General features: G+C 41.7%; 1 protein-coding gene across 3 annotated transcripts; it reads right to left on the reverse strand.

The window, feature by feature from the left end:
* Positions 1-1,678: 1,678 nt before the first annotated feature.
* Positions 1,679-20,088, reverse strand: inpp5ka (inositol polyphosphate-5-phosphatase Ka). 3 transcript variants are annotated; one of them, XM_049576928.1, is made up of 14 exons: positions 19,970-20,088; positions 19,492-19,570; positions 14,804-14,908; positions 14,586-14,694; positions 14,322-14,438; positions 11,805-11,980; positions 11,526-11,637; positions 11,079-11,188; positions 10,876-10,902; positions 7,746-7,977; positions 6,682-6,819; positions 6,512-6,595; positions 6,306-6,410; positions 1,679-6,132 (listed from the first exon to the last, which is right to left on the reverse strand). In XM_049576928.1, exons 2-14 carry the CDS (start codon positions 19,560-19,562, stop codon positions 6,037-6,039), a joined length of 1,482 nt encoding a protein of 493 aa, XP_049432885.1. In that variant the 5' UTR covers positions 19,563-19,570; positions 19,970-20,088; the 3' UTR covers positions 1,679-6,036. The 3 variants fall into 3 exon arrangements, with proteins under 3 accessions (XP_049432885.1, XP_049432886.1, XP_049432887.1); XM_049576929.1 differs by having other exon boundaries at positions 19,961-20,080; XM_049576930.1 differs by lacking the exon at positions 10,876-10,902.
* Positions 20,089-21,620: the final 1,532 nt, after the last annotated feature.

Below are 21,620 nucleotides of genomic sequence, written 5' to 3' on the forward strand. Positions count from 1 at the left end.
GTGAAAGTTATAAACAGCAGTATTCATAATCAAGAAGAAGCTGTGAGAACCGCGCCATGTTACGATAAATAATCTGATGAACTTTAACGATACATAAACTGAGCAGCATAGTACAGTACACTCACTGTGATGTAACAATCATCTTAAAGGCACTTGCTGAATCCAGACTGTTTTGAAAATAAAAACATAATATTTATATTTGTTTCTGAGAACACACTAATAATAACACGACAACCTATAAATATGCATTAACAACAACCAGTGCAACATATCTTTATGTTCAATTCGCTCTGATAACCAGATAACCAGTCTGTGTTAAAAAGGAATGAATAGTCTTTAACTACTGCAAGGTGCTGGTGGGCTCGTAAGACTGCAAGCTGAAAATAAGTCACAGGTTATTTGCTCCACAAAAAAGTAAGAGTTATGTTTTCAAGTCCCCCAGGAACAACTGACGTTTATTAAAAACACTGTGAGGAGAAAATCAAAACTGCAAAATCGTCTCTATCTTCCAACAGCAGTCCGTTCACGACTATTCTGTGAGCCCTATAAATATTTTTATATTACATATAAACCATTAATAAAAACAGCAACGTCCCTAGGACAGTACACAGATTAAGATCAGTGCTGTAGGAGTAATAATTATCTGCTTATTTATAAATAAAAATGACTTTGTAGCCAATAATACAATGTATTTAAAAAAGTGGAGAGGAAGGACAGTCTGATTGGTCAGTAGAGGACGGTCACTCTGCTCAGGGCTGAGCTGTGTCTGGTTTTGAGGCTCATGTAACCACTGTTCATACTGTGGAGAGTTTTATTAGTAAACTGTAACTATAAAATGAAAGGATGTTTTGCTGCCTCTCACAGCAGCTGGAGTCTGAGAAAAAATAACTTCATTCACTGGGCCGACTGCCGGCAACTTTTAAGGTGGAACGTTAACTTGTAATGTTACTCAATGCATGAGTTGATGACGTGAATCCATCAGCACACCTTAAATTTCACTGTGACAACTTTGACCATCACTTTAGTTTTTATTCTCTCTCTTGGATGAGACAGACTTTTAGTAATGAGTTTAAACATATATCCTCCTGAGACCCGATTTTTTGTTTGATATATATTTTTAATTTCTTCTAGCTCTTTGGGATCAATAGGACCCAATAAGTATGAGAAACTAAGGAATGTCAACAATAATTAAGCCTGAATGATCTCAAACGAGACGATAGTAAAGTCTAAATGTCTTCAAACAAGTACTTCCTAATTAACAGTGTCTTCTCTTGTTACTGTTGCTAAAGTTGGTCAAATTTGTTGCCGTATCAAACTTAAAAACATTACTAATCATAAATAAACAAGTTTCAACCATTAAAGGGAAATTTCGGTTTATTTCAACCCGTCTCCTATCGTCCTAAATTTGTTTCAAGTGACTAGTCACATAAAAATAATAGTTAGCATGTTAGCCGTTAGCCTAGATACAGCCGGGGCGCATAGTAGCGTCAGACCTGTTAAAACGTAAGTGAACGGGCAACCTTCAAGTGCAAAGTTAGTCCACTAAACAAGCTTTTTTCCCACAAAGACCGCCTCATATCGTTAGGATAAATGTCAGAGAACATATAGAAAACGACATGTAAACGTGTTGTCTTACCTTACTGGTGTGCTGCCATGTTTGTTTACCATTTAGCTCTGCTTTCTTAAGTGTGGCCGAAATATCGCGAGAACAAGCAGCGATCTCATACCGTACCTGAAATCTCGCGAGCTCTAGATAAAGCCCAGCTGGATACTACTCCAGGTGGAGGTGTCTCGTCCTCGGTCACATCCAGACCTTGAAAATAAGGCTGCAACCGGTCCCATTCCTTGCAACAGAGGCATTCCTCTTCTGTGGGCACTGGGGCACAGCATTCACAGGTACACCACCAATCTCCAGAGCTACGCAGCCTTGCAGCAGCCATTCCTCCTCTCGTCCTCTACCTGTTGCGCCTCTCTCTCTCTCTCCTCCGTTCTTCAATTTCACGAAGCTCTTCATCAGTGTATTCTGGCTCAAATAAATAAGGGCAGCCATCAAACTCTGCAAAATCAAATTCCTCCTCCACAAAGTCGAAGTCTGGCAAAAAGTCAGCCATTATTCTATAAATCTTTCATAAAATAAATGAATGAACTTTTCAGGCTACTGTCCGGTTCTGCCTTCCAGCTGTTGCTGCTTGTTCTCGTGAAATTTCAGGCACGGTATGAGATCGCACTTTGGAAAGCAGAGCTAAATGGTAAACAAACATGGCAGCACACCGGTAAGGTAAGACAACACGTTTACATGTCGTTTTCTATATGTTCTCTGACATTTATCCTAACGATATGAGGCGGTCTTTGTGGAAAAAAAGCTTGTTTAGTGGACTAACTTTGCACTTGAAGGTTGCCCGTTCACTTACGTTTTAACAGGTCTGACGCTACTATGCGCCCCGGCTGTATCTAGGCTAACGGCTAACATGCTAACTATTATTTTTATGTCACTAGTCACTTGAAACAAATTTAGGACGATAGGAGACGGGTTGAAATAAACCGAAATTTCCCTTTTAATTTGTTCAGGTTTTGGACCTTGTCCTATTTTGTCTCAGGATTGGCTGCAGACTGATTTGGTAGAAATAGCTGCCATCTTGTTTCAATGGGGCTTTAGAATGAGCTGTCCTTATCTACATAGGGAGCAGGTCCTCATCTATGGAGATCACCATGTTGCACCGCCGTGTTTCTGCAGCAGCCCAAAACAGACAAACTAAACCCTGGCTCAAGACAGGACCTTACCTTCTCGCATTTTTGTATCAGTCAGCGAAGTTAGCAAAACTGTTGGTTCCAAAGGAGCTATACTGAGAGTGTTTGGTGGTGTTAAGGCAGCTGCGACTGATTCATTGGATTTCAGTTGGCCTACAAAGTGTTTTCTTGTGATAGGCTCGGGTAGTGCTGGATATAATGACGACAGTTTGGAGCAGGAAAACGTCGATAGCTGATTGGCAGCACTGGACCAGCTGTTGCAGTCCAAGCAAAAACTTCTGCTGATACCGATAGTTTGTAAAAATCGGCACCGATTAATTGGCCAAACCAAAAAATTGGTTCCCAACTGGTCCAGATCTCTCCACAGTCATTCGTTCAAGGTCCACACAGTTAGATTTATTCAGCATCATACTTGCGTCATGTCATCAAGCTAGTTTGCTGTCTCTGTTAAGCAGATGTCTGTAAGTCACGCACTCTACAGCAGGAAACGGCACTTCAAAATAAAAGCTCTGTGTTGGAAATTCACTGTACTTTAAAATAAAGTGTGTTTTTAACAAACTTGACATGTTGGCAAGTTGACAGCCCACTTTCGGACCACGACCCACCAGCTGGGAGCCACTGCTTTAGCCTATTGGTTCACCCACAGGTTTGAAGCTCTGATTATCTCCTGAACAAGCACTTGATCTTAAAGCTTTGAGTTAGATTAAAATGAAAACAAGGAAACTTAATATGACCTACTAATGAAGGCATCTGCTGTGAAAACTGCTGTAACTCCAGCATCGTATTCGCTTTGCCATGAACATGCAGCTTAATCATATCCACACACTGACTTAAGTTAACCTCTCTCTTCATACTTGCTAAGGAAGCAGTGAACGTTAATTTGCTCATTTCTCACTGCAAAATAACTCCATATGAGCACAGCTGACACTAAACTAGCCAAAGAGTTTAGTTAATTTTGCGATTCCCTTTTCATCACTGCAGCAGTCAGGTGAAGTTCAGCTGGAGTGTTTGACGTCTCCAAACAAGCAAAACTATTCAGTGATCCAGCGTTTCTATCAGCCACACAAAGCAGCTGTGAGAGCATTAAAAGTTCAGCATTAAAACACAGAGTTTACACATAATGGAGCTGTTCACACAGCTGCATTTTATCTACCGACACACAGCAGCAGACTGTACAGATCCTACGACATACCTCACCTTCTGTTTATCAATAACCTGTTACATCCTATTCCCCATTAACCAAACATATAATGTTCAATCAAAGCACTTCATATCTTAAATGCCACCTTTGTATTGTTTCAGTCAAAGTTTAAATTCTGGTAAACGTACGTAGAGAAAATGACCCTACAGAGGAAGTCGTGCTCTGACCACGGAGGTGTGAGTAGCTGAGGCTGCGTTCAGACTGAAGGTGAATCAGATTTGGTCCTCGAATCAGATCTCAAAGACAGACCGTCTGCTCTGAGCTGTGATCAGATCAGATTTGTGTGTCCGGACACCACCAAACTATCTGCATGGGTTGCTATGGTAACGACGAAGGTCTCAGTAACTACGCAGCCACCAGAGTTTACGTTTGCCGGCAGCTTTTAAGTGTATCGTGTGTAGTTGACCGTCAGATGAAAATATCAAAACCTTAAATGTCCGGTTGAAAATATGTCAAATAAATAAACTTTCTAATCGCGTATCAAACAACTGACCTATAGGATATGTCGCCCGGACGACTTAAATATGAACTTAAATCAGCAGACCAGATTTTGGGATATTAACTATCCCTCTAAACCGTACAGAGTTCGTCCGTGCCTGTTCAGAGCTTACGCCACATCCACTGACGATGCGCTTCACTCCACGACGGCGAGCCAGACGGTTAAATAGCAGGCTTGATGATTTATGGCAGGAGTGTCAAATATATCACCCGTGGGCCGGAACCAGTCCACCAAAAGGGTCCAATGTGACCCACTTAATGACTTAGCTTCAATTAAATGCACTGCTGTACCTTTTAGTCCAAATGAACTAGATCCTGTTTCTTCACAGAGGTAAATGGGCAGTCACTGTGCTTGTTGTGCTCAAGAAATATTATATTTACCACCACTATCAACTCATTAAGGCGAAAAATTTAGCAACTTGCCAGGACAACTAAGAACAGAGATGGTAAATTAATGGTTGGCGGGTTTGAGGAAACGTAAGCCTGGTTTTAGTTTTAGCTGAGAGATCAGCAGTGCAGCTGTGAAAGCTAGCTACCTTATGCTAACAGAATAGCATCAGCATCAAAGCAACACTCTGAAGGTGAGTTTACTGACGGACATATTGTGGAAATTGCACTTATTTTTCTGTCATCTTTCAGCCTTAATCTCAGGCTGTTCATCATTTGTTTTGTAAATGGATTGTTTATTGACTGTGGAGCTTTTCAGGATGTGAGTTACCTGTAAGGTTACTTCTTCACACTGGAAGAGAGCGACAAATTTAAAGGTTTTGTTATTTACAGGTTATCATGCAATGGTTTTACTGGTCCGGCCCACTTGAGATCAAACTGTGCTGTATGTGGAACTTAAACTAAAATGAGTTTGACACCCCTGATTTATGGTGACGATTAGCGCACCAAGGCCTTTCCCTCTTTTGCCTGTCACTAAACGTCCGAGTAGTCGTTTAGTAGTTATTTAGTTTAAAGTGTTTTATTGCCTTTAAATGTAGGCTATTACATGAATATTTAAAATATACTTCATATTGGCCGCCAAAAAAACAAAAGTGTAGCGTAAACTCTGGTAGCTATGCTGGCGATGTGTCATTTCAACATGCAAGCATGAGAAATGGAGGTCCAACCTTTCACCCTTCACACCAAACAGCGACAGAGAGCAGCAACCTTTCGTCCATATTGCTCTGCTCGTAGCAGCATGAATTGGGCTCGTGTATGACGTTGTGTGTCATGACACAAACAACACTTGAAAATCCAATTTGAGAGGGCAGAGGTGTCGGACTGAATCTCATCTGCTGAAATCCGATATCAAACCACCTCCAATGTGGTTGGATCTGCAAAAATCACATTTCATGTGGGGTTATTTTTTTACATACAGCCTTTCTAAAATGAATCTGGATAAACTCTGGATATGTCTGAACGAGGCCTAACAGCCACACCAGTAGCATTAGAGAGGTCAGTGGGGATGTGTCACAGCATGAACAGGCAACACTTCCTGATCTGCTCCTCTGGAGACAAATCAGGAAACACAGTAATTAAATTACGTGATGTGGTTCAGGCAGATCCACCTCTATCATACCACATCTACGACTCTTCATAGATCAGTTCCAAAAGTCGTCGCTGGCTACGGTTTGGTTGAGTCCGTTGATCTTCTCCGGCTCCAGGCCTTCCTCACTGGCTACCTTAGACTCATGGACCTACGAGAGAGACCAGCAGGTCAGACTGCGGACTCAGTTTCAAGTGATGATTCTAGTAAAGCTGCCCCCCGACTAAGAATATCCCTTGTCTACCAATAGTCTTCATTTAGGGTCATTATTATCATTACTATTAGCAGATTAATCTTGGTGTACAGTATGTGTTTATTCCTCACCTTGAATGGATCACTGATTCCAATGATGCACTGCAGAGTACTACTGAAGTAGCACAGCACACACTCTCCTCCCCGCACAGGGATTTCCTCTTTACTAACATACACCTGTGAAAACAGACACTTTTTATTCATACATCTACCTTTTATTACATCAGTTTTTTCTCTGATACCTTTCCAATGTGTCACAACAGAGTGACTGGTTCTACCTGTATGACTTCTTCATTAAAGGCCACTTCGTCGTCTTTGACCCACGTGTAGGTGATGTAGTCCGACACACTGGTGAATCCAACCTGAATTTTTAAACACACATTCAATGTTATCACGCTGAAATGTCACATTTAAACTGCCAGTGGTGATTAGTTGTTGTTCAGCCAACCTTATAGAGTCCGATCCAGTCCCATGTGCTGGAGGGGAACGGCTGCAGAGGGCTGTAGATAACCATGGCGTCAATGTCTGCGCTCCAGTCGCCTTCCGCCTGCAGACGCACCAGAGGAGTCTCGATCATCTTCCTCAGCTGGACAGACGGAGAAATAAAGTTCACACGTTAAATCATCCTGGCTGTTGGAGGTAAATGATACACGAATAAACTGGAAAATACATCTGTCATCTAATCGTGTCATCAAAATTCAGACCTTATTTTCATAGGTTTGGCCACAGTTTCTATCAGCTGTGATAGCTCACCAAGTAAAAGATTTGGAAACGAGGTGACATTGCTAAACAGAAGTCCAACAGGGGACAGAAACAGGAGTGGTCAAACAATGAGATCAGTTTGAAACAAACCCACAGGTCGGCTAAACTTATTTAGAGGATAAAATTAAGATTACTACCCAAACTGTTCATCACAACATCCACCAGAGTTTTTACTTTGAAGTACAGTCCTCACTTTGGTTGAAGCCAATATATTTCTGTGCAAGAAAACAGTGACTGTGGAGGGATTATTCCCATCATGCAGGTGTGCTCACTTTCAGTTCAACCTCGACATTATTTAGTTTTTAAACACCCTGTCTGATCGAAGGAAATGAGGACACACTGACGTAGCTAGCTAACTTAATCTTGGCTCTGTGCAGCTAACAGTTGCAGTTTGACTGACAGCTGGATGTCATGTAGAAACTGGATGGTACTGGCTTATGTAATCACAGGTCATATTTGTTTTACAGGAAGAAAACATGATTGGGATGTGATCTGAAAGGGTTAAAAAGGAATTTCATCTCAACTTTAAAAACATGTCATAAATATAAACTTTAATTTTCTTGCATTTTGTTTCTGTTTTTAGCCAAAGCTTCTCAAAAACAGAATAAACCGTGTTGTCAGAGGTTGTGGACTGATTCAAAATAAACTACAGTGTGTGTGTTTGACAGGAACATGTCACTCAGGATTAAGGGTGTGTGAGACAGGTTAAATAGGTGTGTCTGTGTCATTCTCAGCGTTCCAGTGTCTCACCTCCAGCGTGAAGATGCTGACGACAGGTTTGTGATCACTGATGCTGTACTCCATGTTGCTGGTGTACAACTCCTGCCTGACCTTCAGAGGGTACTCCTCATCCTCCTCCACATGCACGGCCTTCTTCACATCTGGTCCGACCCCACTGTCATCTGGCTTGTCAGGGAGCGGGGCTTTGGGTCGGAGCCGCCACAGAATCCTGTCGGTCCAGGCGGGTTTACGCTTCTTCCCGCTGGACGTGTGTGTACAGAGAGGAGAGAGAGGAAAGACAGACGTCAGTCAGCAGCTAGAGACGACTCTTTATAGCAGGAATAAAGGGTGATGTGAGGTGAAGGAGGTGATGGATGGAAAAGAAGGGGCAAAGCAGAAAATGTTAAGGTTCAAAATACTGACACAAAACAAAGTGTGGCATCTACACACACACAACATAAAGCACAGCAGGTGAAGGTTCAGTTCGTTCATGCAGTCTAAAGTTTGCGATACATTTTGTCTGATAATACAAAATGTGTTTCTCGCCACATCTCCAGACACACAGCAGCTCTCATGGCTAGTCTCAAACCGACGTCGTTGTCACGTTCACGGTCAGCCCACGCTGTGTAAAGAGCAAATGTCCATGCACTCATCTGTGCACCCATGGGCCTGTAGGTCTTAGACGAGGTGTGATCAGGTGCATTGCTGGCGTATTTTGAGACTGAACCACTGACTAACAAAAACCTGGTCTAAAGTCAGGAGCACAGTATTTTCCTTCTACTTAAAGGACACAATATTTATATAGTAAGATGCACCTAGGTGCCTGCACTTGTTACACACACAGGAATGAGCAGATGGGTTGTGGGTGGGTGAAATGACACATCATTAATGAGGAAAACATTAATTACATTCTCTAACATGTGACCAGAGCAGAGCTGCAGAGCTGCTGTCCGACTCCACATTAAGAGAGACACTGTGCTCATTCACAGTCGGGAAGCGGTGTAACGTCACTGATTTCAGAAGCTAAAAATTTAGCTCTGTTTCCTCTGTCACGTTTAAAACTAGGTTTTAGTTTTGCTGCTTAAACGTCCCACGATATTTGCTGCAGTGACAGCACTACTCTTCCTGCATTACTCAGCGGAAAAACGCTTGCTCCTTCAATTTGCCAAGTCTGCCATGTAAATAGCAGTGCGCCAGGTGCATGCATGGCACACCTGGCTTTTAAAGGGAGCGGGAGACAACACTCTGATTGACTGAATTCATGTTAAGCCCAAAACACACCTATGATTAATTAAGCAACTAAATACAACTCCTTTTCCCCTTGCACCAGACTCTGTGGGCAGGTTACGCACAGTTTAAGTTGCAAAAGTGGTTGGACACGCCCTCAAAGCACTTACACCGTACACTTTAGTCCGTGTGCTAAGGACAAGGGTTTCCCACACGTTCATTTATTTGTGTCTCACCACAGCAAATAGCTGCTGACACAGACTCAGTTCAGAGTGGGGACACAGAATGATCACAACGGGACAAACACAAACAAAAAAGAAAGTTTGCCTCACACTACACATCAGCTGTTGTCTTCTAGCAACCTCTGAGTGATACACACACACATATTGAATGATCCACAGTCATAGCTCCTGTGTTACCGTAACATCTATTCCTGGCCATGCGTGTTAGCTGTTATGCAGCAGTTGTTCTGGGACACACAGAGGTGTGCACACTGGCTTTTATGTGAACAAGCACTGGAAGCAGCAGGATGGTTTTAACACACCGGAGGTAAAATGACGGTTAATGTTTTCTACTGATATTTCGCCATTTAAAAGTACCCTTTGGAGTTTTTTGGACACACACACAGTTATATTTACATTCAGTGTAATTTTCTAAGTGTATTTTAGGCAAAACAAATGTGTTGACTGTCTTTTCTTCCTCATAAAACATGTATCAAGTCTTTTAAGTCCCTGCATGTTGCATGGCTACATTTCTTGGTGCATTACTGTAACCCCCCAAACTGTCAGAAGCATGAAACTCACAGGATCAGAAGAATAATGTGAAACTGTCAGTAGGAATGTAAAACTCTCCTGTGTCCACATGTGCATGACAATGATACAAAACAGGGTTTCTGCTCATAAAACATTTCTCCATCATGCCACTAGTTGATAAAAACTCCACAGGATACCTTTAACAGCGATATCACTGGCCCTCAGAACAACATTAAATAAAATAAACAAGCATTTCAGTCTTTTCTTTGCACAGACAATCTGACATTTGTCTTAAAAAAGACTGTTCGCTCCACCTGCTTGTTTGTTTACAGATGAAGATCATCTTCATTCAGCCTTTGAGAAGTGATTAACACTTAAAGTTACTACACTGCATAAAACAGGGTGTCTACAGGAATAATTTTAAATCAAATTTAAGACGGCTTTTTGGAAAATCATCTTATTCTTCAAGCATCAAATCACTGCAGGTAAGGATAAAGGTGAGTAGTTTACATGTGGTCCCGTGCAGAGGTAGGTCTTATGTAGGAATGTGGTTATTACAGTGAGTTATTTAATCTATATTTTGCAGACAGGTTAAGTACAAGTACGGCGTAAAAAGACAGTATTAGGTTTAGCTGTAGGTTTAAACATTTCTAACATCAGAGATGTTGTCTTTCACGCAGAGGAGCTCGAGTGTGTCTCAAATCACATACTTCTGTTAGTACATTTCAGTGTAGGACACTACTTACACTACATATTTCCTGCATAGAGTGCTAATTTCATCAGGGTGGTGTTATCTCAAATTGTGCACTGCCGTTCTACACTTACAGGAAGTGATGACAGCTTTTTTAAAACTGTTTCTTCCACTTAGTCTCCTTTTGAAACTGTAGAGCATTATCGCCAACATTTGACTGCTATCTCCACCCACACATAAACCAAACTTACACCACAATATCAATGTTGACAAAGGGCAAAGAAGACTTCTCAAATTAAAATTTAGGACTATTTAATTACTTTTTCAGGCCTACAATTTATAAAATCGACACCCAAATTAAGGACCTGCAGACACCCTGTAAAAAAAAAAGGGACCCTACTTTTAGCGTCTTGTTAAAAGTGCAGTTAGGTGAATTAAAAAGGGGTGACGTGATTTATTAATGTGAACACAAATGTGTTCTGACTCTTACTTAAAGCCAAACCAAGTCCTGTAGACCCTGTGAAGGTGGAAAAAAGCATCAATAAAATATGTTTATCTAGTATCTCTAATAAAATATCAAATTCATATTTTAAGAGGAAAGTACTAGAGATGAAAATTGATTTTAAAAGTATGATCATGATTCAGTAAGACTGATTAAGATGATGACTTCTTGTTTATACTTGGAAACGTTACCTGCTGTCATAAGTGTTGGAGTTCAAGTCAAACTTGTACGTGGGCTGAAAGTCCAGAGGTCCTTCTTCAAACTCCTGGAGCAGCTGTTCTTTCTTCTTCATCATGGTCAACTTAGAACGACAACACACACATTTCAAAACCTCCCAAACTCCCAAATCACAAACACACTAATGAGCCATGATTCTGGTTACTCACACACAAATAATAAAGTGTTGTGCTGGGACTCAAATGAACCCTCATTTAAGATCAGATAAACTTTTATTGACCGCCAGAGGGAATATTTGATTATTTCAGCAGTATAAGGACAGCAACACAGATAAAGAAATTTAAATAAATAAATAATACGAGGTCTAAAATAAGAATAAAACACAAACACGACTATAAAAGAGCATATGGACAGGAGTTACTTATGCTGTACACAGCTGAATGATTCTGTGAGTGTCAAACCTGGTCTTTGCTCCACAGCAGGCTGAACGTTTGGTTGTTGATACAGGAGCGGACGAAGTGCATGCCGTGGTCCTGAATTCTGAAGTTAAGATCTCCAAACCAGAAGACCAGCCTGAGCCCAGAGAGAGAGAGAGAGCAGAGAGAGACGATGTACAGCAAGAGAAATCAGTTGATGGATAAAGAAATGAGAAACACTGAGAATTAAGAACATGAATGTTTGACTGTACAGATTTTGTGTGTTTGGGTAAACTGGAGTTTGTGGTCTGTGTATCTGCTCACCTGTGGTCAACAATTGTTGGAGCCTTCTTACAGTCAAAGGTCTGCGTGTCCAGGATGTACTCGAACTCGTCCACTCTCTCTGTGGCGTATTTCATGTGTGCAGCCAGGTGACAGTTGAGGAAACACAGCATGTGGCCGTAGAAAGACAGACGGATGGACACGCCACCTTTGTTACCCTGAGAGACAAACAGGAAGAGATGAGGTCTGTTGAACCACTCTGCACTTTTCATACAGTTGTTGAGATATGTGGAAAACTAACCAATTCTTTTACAACTGACACAGAAACTAAAGACAAAATGAGCAACTTATGACGAGTGCAGAAAGAACTCAGAGTTATTTTTTGACACTTTGGGGGAAAAAAGTCAAACATTTACTTCTGCTTCTGTGGCTCAGTTCACAAACGTGACACACAAAGTGGGATGTGTTATTGACACATTTTATTCTATTCCTGATTAAAAGGGGAACTGATTTTATAGTGCGGTGAGCTGGGTAGAACTACTGCATATGTAGAAAAGTCATATAAAGCCTTTAGTGGCTCCAGAGGAAGCTGTTTGCAGCCAAGCAGTAAACTGTGAAGACAATAAAGCCTCCACAAAAATAGCATTTTAAGTCTTGTGTGTTATTTGTCCTGGCTTCATATGAGCAGAGGAAAAGTCCACTAGCTGCTAGGCTAATTTATACAATGTAAAATGCCATAGGCTTGTGCTAATAACGTTAGCATGTTGTATTTGTTTGGAAAACGTGTTTAGTATAAGACAGTTGTTTTGTCAGTGAACCTTGTGAGTTGTAATGGAGTCGAATTTTGTAACGTTACCTTTGTTAAATGTTGCTGTTGTCCCTGGCTTCATATGAGAAGAGGGAAAGATCGCTAGACGCTAGGCTAATTTATACAATGTAAAATGCCATAGGCTTGTGCTAATAACGTTAGCATGTTGTATTTGTGGGGGAAATGTGTCCAGACAAAGACAAGTGTTTGTCTGTGAATGCTGCGAGTTATAGTGAAGCTGATTTGTGTACTTGTGTTTGAAACTGTCTCTATTAAGCCATGTTTAATTTGTGTTTAATGTGTGTTTAGAAGCAACTGAACTTTACAGCAATGCAGGTGGATGCCCCCCTGGTGTCCTGGATTGTAGACTACTTGACTGGCAGACCACAGTATGTGCGCTTGCAATGCTGTGTGTCAGACAAAGTGGTCAGCAATACTGGGGCCCCGCAGGGGACTGTCCTCTCTCCCTTCCTCTTCACCCTCTACACCACGGACTTCAGCTATCGCACTGAGACCTGCCATCTTCAGAAGTTTTCTGATGACTCTGCTATAGTTGGATGTATCACCAAGGGTGATGAGGATGAGTACAGGGCTGTTGTGGATAACTTTGTCACATGGTGTGAGCAGAACCATCTGCAGCTCAACGTGGCAAAGACAAAGGAACTGGCGGTGGATCTGAGGAGGACCAAGACACCGGTGACCCCTGTTTCCATCCAGGGGGTCAGTGTGGACATTGTGGAGAGCTATAAGTACCTGGGGGTACACACTGACAATAAACTGGACTGGGTTAAGAACACTAACGCTCTCTACAGGAAGGGCCAGAGCCGTCTCTATTTTCTGAGCGACTGAGGTCCTTCAACATCTGCCGGACTATGCTCAGGATTTTCTATGAGTCTGTGGTGGCCAGTGCTATCCTCTATGCTGTTGTGTGCTGGGGCAGCAGGCTGAGGGTGGCGGACGCCAACAGACTCAACAAACTGATCCGCAAGGCCAGTGACGTGCGTGGAACGGAGTGTGACTCTCTGATGGTGGTGTCAGAGGAGGATGCTGTCTAAGCTACGAACTATCTTGGACAATGTCTCACACCCACTCCACCATGTGCTGGTCAGGCACAGGAGTACTTTCAGTGGGAGACTCATACCACCAAGATGTACCACTGAGCGCCACAGGAAATCATTCCTGCATGTGGCCATCAAACTGTACAACTCCTACCTCTGAGTGGCCCTGTGACTATTTCACCCACTGCAATAATTTAATCTAACTTGTGCAATAACCCCATTCACCCTGACTGTATATATTTTGTTTGTGTAAATAATCTTGTTCAGTTTACAATATATATATATATATTTTTTTTTTTATTTAAGTTTATGTTTGTTAATAATTCCTGTTTATTTAACTCTATATTTGTTAATACTATTGTTTCAATTTCTTATATTTTCACGTATCTTTCCTCTCTTGCAAGGAGCAACTGTAACATAAACAATTTCCCCTCGGGGATCAATAAAGTATTTCTGATTCTGACTGATTCTGATTCTGATTAATCAACTGAACTTTACAGCACTTCAAAGAAACCCGACCGCCAAATAGTGTTTTGGAGGTGTAACTGCAGAGTGACACAGACACACCAACGCACAAGTATAAATGCTCACAACAGCGTAGGCTACGGTGTAGGCTCTGCATAGAGCTCACGCACAAGTATAAATCCACCTTCAGTCAGTGGCGTCCTGTGTGTGTGTGTGTGTGTTTCTCACCCAGTAACCGAAAATGCCTGTGCGTGTGTATGTGGCCTGGATGTCTCTGATGAAGGGGACGTGGTCCAGCTTGGAGAAGAAGAGCAGCAGCAGACCCTGCATTCTGATGGATGACACCTGAAACACACACAAAGTAAAGACAGTGCAACATGATACTTGACATTTACAATAAAAACTGACACTTGAAAGATCAATTTCTTTTTGTTTCCCTGTGAAAACAGAAGTCGCCTGATGTCTGCGCATGCGTATGAAGAAGATCTGTACCTTAATGTATTTCCGTGGTCCCAAGGTGGTCATAAACAGATGACTCCACGGGTCATCGAATACAGTGTCCGACACAAACCTCAAAGGCCCCGAGTACACCTCCTGCAGACTAACACACATACACACACACACACACGGTCTTAATCGTCAGTCGCTCTGCCCCACATCCCGTCACACACACACCCTACCAATCAATTCACACTCCCTGCACCACCTACCCGATGACGTAGAGGTCTGGGCTCTTTGGGGAGTTCAGATGGAGAAGCATGGTCAGGTCGTCTGGAGGATCAGCTGTGGCCACGTTCCACGTCACCATGTGAAGCCTGTGGTGACAGAAAAATAGTCACCTTTGCAGCACTTCATTACAAAAATATACACATTCCACTAATAAATAATAGACGGACAGATGTTTAGAACTGACATGATACCTTTAAAATATACAGGACAACCTCATGAGTGAAACACATCCAGCCGCACTAAATCACAAAGTAAGAACTGAGCTTTGACAATCACAGAGCCTCATTCAGTGCAGCTAAACCCAAAGATGAGCATATCATCTGAGCGTAAAGCTGTTACAGTATAAGCACTGTGTCACTACCATAAACACATCAGGCCTCTATGGTTAACACATAATGAAACCAGTCATCCAAACTCACAACATTAATATGGATGAACTTCCTGCGCTCAGCTACGACAAATGAATGACAGAAATCCAGAAGGACAAAGTTCTACTGGAGGGTTTTAAACTGACAAGGATCAAGAGCGTCTTTTGTTGGCACTGAAACCACAGGGGACAAATCCATGAAGCACAAGTTATAAGAGAGAAGCAAAAAAGAAAAGAGTACAGAGGTGAATTAAAGGAGATAGAGGACAAAAATACAACCTCTTCCTCCAGCTTCAGCACACAGAAAAGACAAACCAAGAGGTGACATTAGTTCTCCACCTGAAACTGTGCTTTCTGGGCTTGTTGGCTCTCTTGCCACAGACAAGGAAGACGTTATCCAGACTCTTGACCATTTTCTCATGTAGCTCGCTTTTGGGGTCCAAGTCATCCATGCATGTCATCAGCTGGTTCAGCCGATGGCGCAGAAGCAGTTTGCTGCCTGTTGACTGCGTGGCATCGCTGGAGAGGCTGTCAGAGCGGACGCGCCCCATGGTGCCTAACAGCTGACGGATTTCATCCATTCTTGCTCCAAGTGTTAAATGCAGCAGGGTCCGAGTGTTGTTGAAATTACAGAATATGAAAGCAAAAAGTGCCTTCTATAGGTCCAAAATTGTTGGCAGTGTATAAGTCAGTTTTAAGTATGTCTGGACAGTGCGAGGAGAATCAAATGCGGTCCGAAGCTTTGGTTGTTTCTGTTGAATCAAATCAACGTAATGAGGAAAGTCCTGGCTGAGGATCTGTGTGCTCCAGAGTTGGACTGAGTGTTTGGGTAATTGGTTAATTTGTCTACAAGTCTTCTTTGTGTACTAAAAACTACGTATAATCTCATTGGAAAATGTCTCAACATTAGGCCTATTAGAAAATTGGGAAACCAGCTGGTATGTGTGAACATAAAATCTCCGACCCTCTGCTGAGCACCCGGCTGCCCTTTCCTCAGCAAGGCTAGCAACACTTGTTTTATTTTTCTAAAATCCGTATTATGTGCAAACCGTTGGGCAACCTAATCCACCTGCCAGAGTGCAGGCAGATTTATAGACTGGCAAACAGTGGGCTGTGTTTAGTCCACTCTAAATGAGACAGACAATTATGCTTTGAGGAAATTCTTGGAGGTCTGGTACCAGCTGCACAAAGAGTTAGTCAACTGCTGGTGACACACCTTTAATTTAATGACTGAGAAGCAGCTGTAAACTGTAAACGAACTGTAAATGTACTACAAATGTAAGTGTAATCAATCTACCATTTATTTTGGCTCGCTAAGACTGCCTACTAATTTCACAGCAATCAATGTGTAGTTGCTGCCATGTTGAGGCAGAGGGGACTGTCTGTAGCTCTGGTTGAGGGTGAGAGGCTGTCAGCAGATAAACAGAGATCTGTGTGGGTACATGAGACCCTGAAAAAGAGGCTGGATCATGGGGAGTACCACCAGTTGGTCCATCTCTATTGAGATGGTGCTAACCGTGGTTTGTAAAGTCGTGTAGCTCTGGGTATCCAGCAACCACTACCACCAGTTTCTCCTCCACTGTTTACCAGCTGTAAACTGGTAAACTGTAAACAGAGATGACATGGGGCGCTTTTCCAAATCAAGGAGTTCAGAGCGCTCCAGCAAAAATGCCAGGCGCCTAGAGCACAGAAAACCCAGGCGCGTAGCAATGTGAAAACAGCGAGCAAAAAGGTTAATTCTCATTAAAAACAATTACAAAAAGCTGCCTCCAGCTGCTAAAACGCTTTCTGTGTGATTGGAGCCATAAAGAGGTGAAGAGAAAAGAAGTGAGGATTAATGTCAACACTGTAAAGCACGTCTTTCTGACTGACTTTGGAACCAAACTTGGACAGTGTCATCTCTGCCTCAAAATGGCAATGCAAAACTGTCTACAAAAACAACTTAGTGTCTGGACTAGCTCTTACATACTGTATTATACAATATATAGATTGTATCATGACAGCGCACTTTCCATTGTAACTGAGCTTCTCTACAGCTCTAATGACACTGATCATTGGTTTTATACACAAAAAAAGTTCCCCTGGAGTATACAGGAAAGAAGTTAAGCGTTCATCCCACTATGCAACAGCAACTTAAGGTCAAGCAGTCAGCAAGTCTGTCCTCTCCTCATCACTCCACCCATGGTAATATAAACTGACAACAGTCTGGTGTGGCTCAACAACCAAACAGCACAATGCAAGAGCCTCAAATCTACCACTGGTATTGCAGAAAAGACCACAGGAGTTAAATTAACCACATTCCAGGAGCTTTTCCCAGACACACACTTCAAATTACACGTCATTATTTTTATGAGCAGTAAGCCCAACCGTTTTCTGGCTGGGACAGTACAGCTGTGCAATAATTTAGTCTATATCCTCTGACCATGCACACACTTGTACACATACACCAGCACTCATCCCCCTATGGATATGATGATTATCTAGTGCACTGGTTCCCAGCCTCAGGGTCGACACCCCTATTAGAGATCACGAGGCTTTCTTGATTTCAAAAAACTTCTCTAAAAATGAGGCCTTTATCTCAGCATCTTACTATATAATGACAAAAACTCTGTGTGTGTGTGTGTGTGTGTGTGTGTGTGTGTGTGTGTGTGTGTGTGTGTGTCTGTTTCATGTTTTTCTCCTCACTGACTTGGTCAATCCATGTGAAATTTGGCACAGTGGTAGAGGGTCATGGGAGGATGTGAATGAAGCAATATTACATCAATTGGCCAAAGGGGGGCGCTATAGCAACCAACTGAAATGGCAAACTTTGAATGGGCATATCTCATGCCCCGTATGTCGTAGAGACATGAAACTTTGCACAGAGATGCCTCTCCTCATGAGGAACACATTTGCCTCAAGAACCCATAACTTCCGCTCATATAGATTTTCCACCATTTTGAATTTTTTGAAAAACACTTCAAATGGATCTCTTCCTAGGAAGTTTGAGCGATCTGCATGAAAGTGGGTGAACATAATCTAGGGAGCAATATCTAAAGTTCCCTCTTGGCAAAAGTTGGAAAACATCCTAAAACTGAGCTTCTATAAGGCAATGAATATTGCGGAGGGCGTGGCTCATCACATAAAGGTGTATAACATCTCAAGGGTTTCACCCATCACCACGCAACTTTGTAGGCATATGACCACACATAATCTGAGGGGACCCCTCCATTATTGACCCCATCAAACAAAATGGGGGCGCTAGAGAGCTCATTTCTTATCTAGGCCTAACCGCCATATGGATTTTTACTAAACTTGGTAGATATGTAGAACTGTCCCATGTTTTTCTACTCACTGACGTGGTCAATCTATGTGAAACTGCACATAGGCATTGAGGATTGGCATAGGTAGAAGGTGACAGAGCTACCAATGGCTATGGACTAGTTTCAATGATTTCTGTGAAGAAAACTAAATTAAATTGTTATTATAAAGATTTGGGTTATTATTGGAGATACTAACTTAAAAAACAATCTCACAGGATGAGGGCACAGTGAAGACTAGAACACAAGCTATACTGACAGAGCTTTCACTCTCTGTTAAACAGCCTCGTCCTGCGTTAGAAAAGTACGCAGTTAAACCTACCAAAGAGCTTGTGAACAGTGGACAAGCATCAGGGAGAAAACAACAGTGAATTTATAAAAAAAAACAAGCCTTTGAGGTAGGTATGATTTAGGTATGCACAACAATGGATTTTCTTCCGATATCCCCACCTAATGTTAGTGATCATCAAGTCTCTGGAGATCCAGATGCAATATTTGGAGGAAATAATCAACATTTATCTAAATCCCATGTTTCCACACACTACAAACTTGTCATGCTGACACACTTAACACCTTCCAAAACCTGTTTACTTCCCCCGTCACACACCTGCCGCTCATCACCTGCACATTATCTATATTCCCTACGTTTTCCTGCTCTAGTGCGCCACCCCGTGTACAAACAACAAAACTGCATCTGTTTACATGTAGTCAGCATTAGTTACACATGAATATGTATTAATGTTACTGCAACATGTCAGAGACTGCTAGACTTCACATCTTTTTAAAACCCTGATAAAACCTGGCATATCACAGCTTTATCTAGGAACACTTATAAAGCCAATCGAGCAATTACTACAGGTATTTTCAGCCTATAGTTACAATAATGGTGGGCGGGGACCCTCACTGAAGCTGCATGACATTACACAACACACAATTTATATAAAGTGCCGACACATTGTTGGATGCGACAATGATCAGATCAGAGCAATGAGCAGAGTCCAACCTGAAGCTGTCTCCATCGTTGTTCCCCTCCATCACACTGAGGTCTGACTGCTCCTCATTCTCCTCCATCATCTCCACAGCTGGAAGACAGTGAAGAAAACCCGCTGTAACTCACACTGTGGCAGTACAGCTACAGCTGGAGACTGATTTCACCTGAACAAACTCAAAACGCTGCTAATTCAAGCCTCTACTTTAGGTTAAGACTGAACATTGACTACAAAGTGTATCTGCTAACGTTAGCTGACACAGCTAACATCATCTCTGGTTTATTTATGGAGCTAACTGCGCACAGCTAACGATACCATCATGCCCCGCTGTTGTAGTGTTGACATGTTGTTAGCATTGTAGCTAGTAACTTAGTGTAGTTAAACGCTAACAGTAAAGCTAGCTACATCACGCAGCTAGCTAAAACTAGCTTATTTTATCTGTAACACCCGAATAAATAACCTGTATAAATGAGGGTGTTTTACCGTCACTACCTGAGATGCTTTGGCGGTACTTTCTAGCGTAGTTTCTCTTCCTACTCGCAGAGAGATGCTCAGCGTACACTCACTCAGCAGCAGCCTGACAGCACTGGTGTTGTTGTCATAGTTGTTCCCGCCCCTTCACCGGAAAACGAGTTATGCGCCTTCAAAATAAAACCGCCATGCTGGGTCTCATACCGGAAGTGATATACGAGCAAAATTTCTATAATTTTTGTTCGTATCGTGTCCATGATTTGTGCTTATTTTGTTACTGCCGAGGAAACACGAGTTTTAAGACAATGCCTGGATATCTTATAATTAAATTTGAATTACTATGTGCTTATTTGATGTCGGAAACTTTTGGATTCTTAAATTCTCAAAAATGAAATCTCATAAAACCTTAAATTATCCACCTAAACTTCATTGTCATTTTGGCAGGATCTATCATCTGTACATGGATGTACACGTCACTTTGAGGAATTTTAATTATTTAACGATTTTCAGCAGATCTCAGCAATATAAAGTACTGCCACATCTCAAATTAGTTTTGTTTGATTTTAAGGCGTTTTATGTAACTTCACACCTCTCTTTTGATCTGTCAGTAGTTAGAAATATTTTAACTTGTATTAAACAATGTTTCTTGTGAAGTGCATCCTTTTAATATATTCCTTAATCCTGACAAGACATACATAGTTACTCCAAACACAGGACTCATGTTTTGTTTTGTTTTGTTTTGTTTGTATAATGTTAAGGGATAGCTTTTAATATCTAAAAATACACGTCTGATTTTATATTATTATTTATATTTAAAAATATGTGTTGTCTTGGTAATGACATTACTTTTCTCTAGAAAGAAAATAACATGAAAAATATCAGTGTTCAGAGTTATCAGAGCTTTTGCAGAATGGTATGATGTTGCAGTGAAGTTGACCTTTGACCTTTTGGATATAAAACACTTCATTATTTTATCCTATTAGAAGTTTTGTTGTTTTAAATTATGGCCAAATACATTTTGTGGTCACACTGACCTTTGACCTTTGATCACAAAATTCGAATCAATTTATTTTTCATTCCAGGTAGACGTTTGTGTCAAATTTAAAGAAATTCCCGTGAGGTGTTCTTGGGATATCGTGTGCACAAAAATGAGACAGACAAGGGGCCTTTCCAAAACCTTCACAGCTGTAGGGTGTAAACACAGCAGCAAAGTTTGGGACACACTTCCCTCTCTGCAGCAGAAAAAGGAGCTTTCATAACTTTTGGTATCCATGGAGAAAAACAAAGCTTTTCTAGAAACTAAAGGATATATTTTATCCTTTATACAATATAACCTTTAAGATGTTTACAGCCTTATGACAGCAGGCATATAAATGTCTATCTTAGTGAGAACAGGTTAAGTTTGTAGGGATAGTCACTGAACTTTATTTATATGGAGCATCTTCTGTGACGGACACAATAGTGTTGCACACGGTCAGTAAGTCGGCATCAGTGCAGGCTCACTACTGGAGGGTTTTATAACTCACTTCCACTCCACACTAGTTGGTTTGGGACAGCACTCAATGTGGCGGACACTCAGCGTGAGTGGAAGTGGATAGGCAGAAAGGCCAAAGGTCACAGTGACCTTGATTTTTTGACCGACAAAATCTTTTCAGTTAATCAGCGATGCCAA

The sequence above is a fragment of the Epinephelus fuscoguttatus genome, linkage group LG5 (assembly GCF_011397635.1).
Source record: "Epinephelus fuscoguttatus linkage group LG5, E.fuscoguttatus.final_Chr_v1".
NCBI lineage: Eukaryota > Metazoa > Chordata > Actinopteri > Perciformes > Serranidae > Epinephelus > Epinephelus fuscoguttatus.

Excerpts from the sequence above, each read along its gene's own strand:
- inpp5ka (XM_049576928.1), bottom strand. The coding sequence starts at position 19,562 with ATGATGGAGGAGAATGAGGAGCAGTCAGACCTCAGTGTGATGGAGGGG. Across the intron at positions 7,978-10,875 it reads AGGACTTGGTTTGGCTTTAA|CGGGAAGAAGCGTAAACCCG; the intron begins GTAAGAGTCAGA and ends ACACACGTCCAG. Across the intron at positions 6,411-6,511 it reads TTAATGAAGAAGTCATACAG|GTGTATGTTAGTAAAGAGGA; the intron begins GTAGAACCAGTC and ends CTGTTTTCACAG.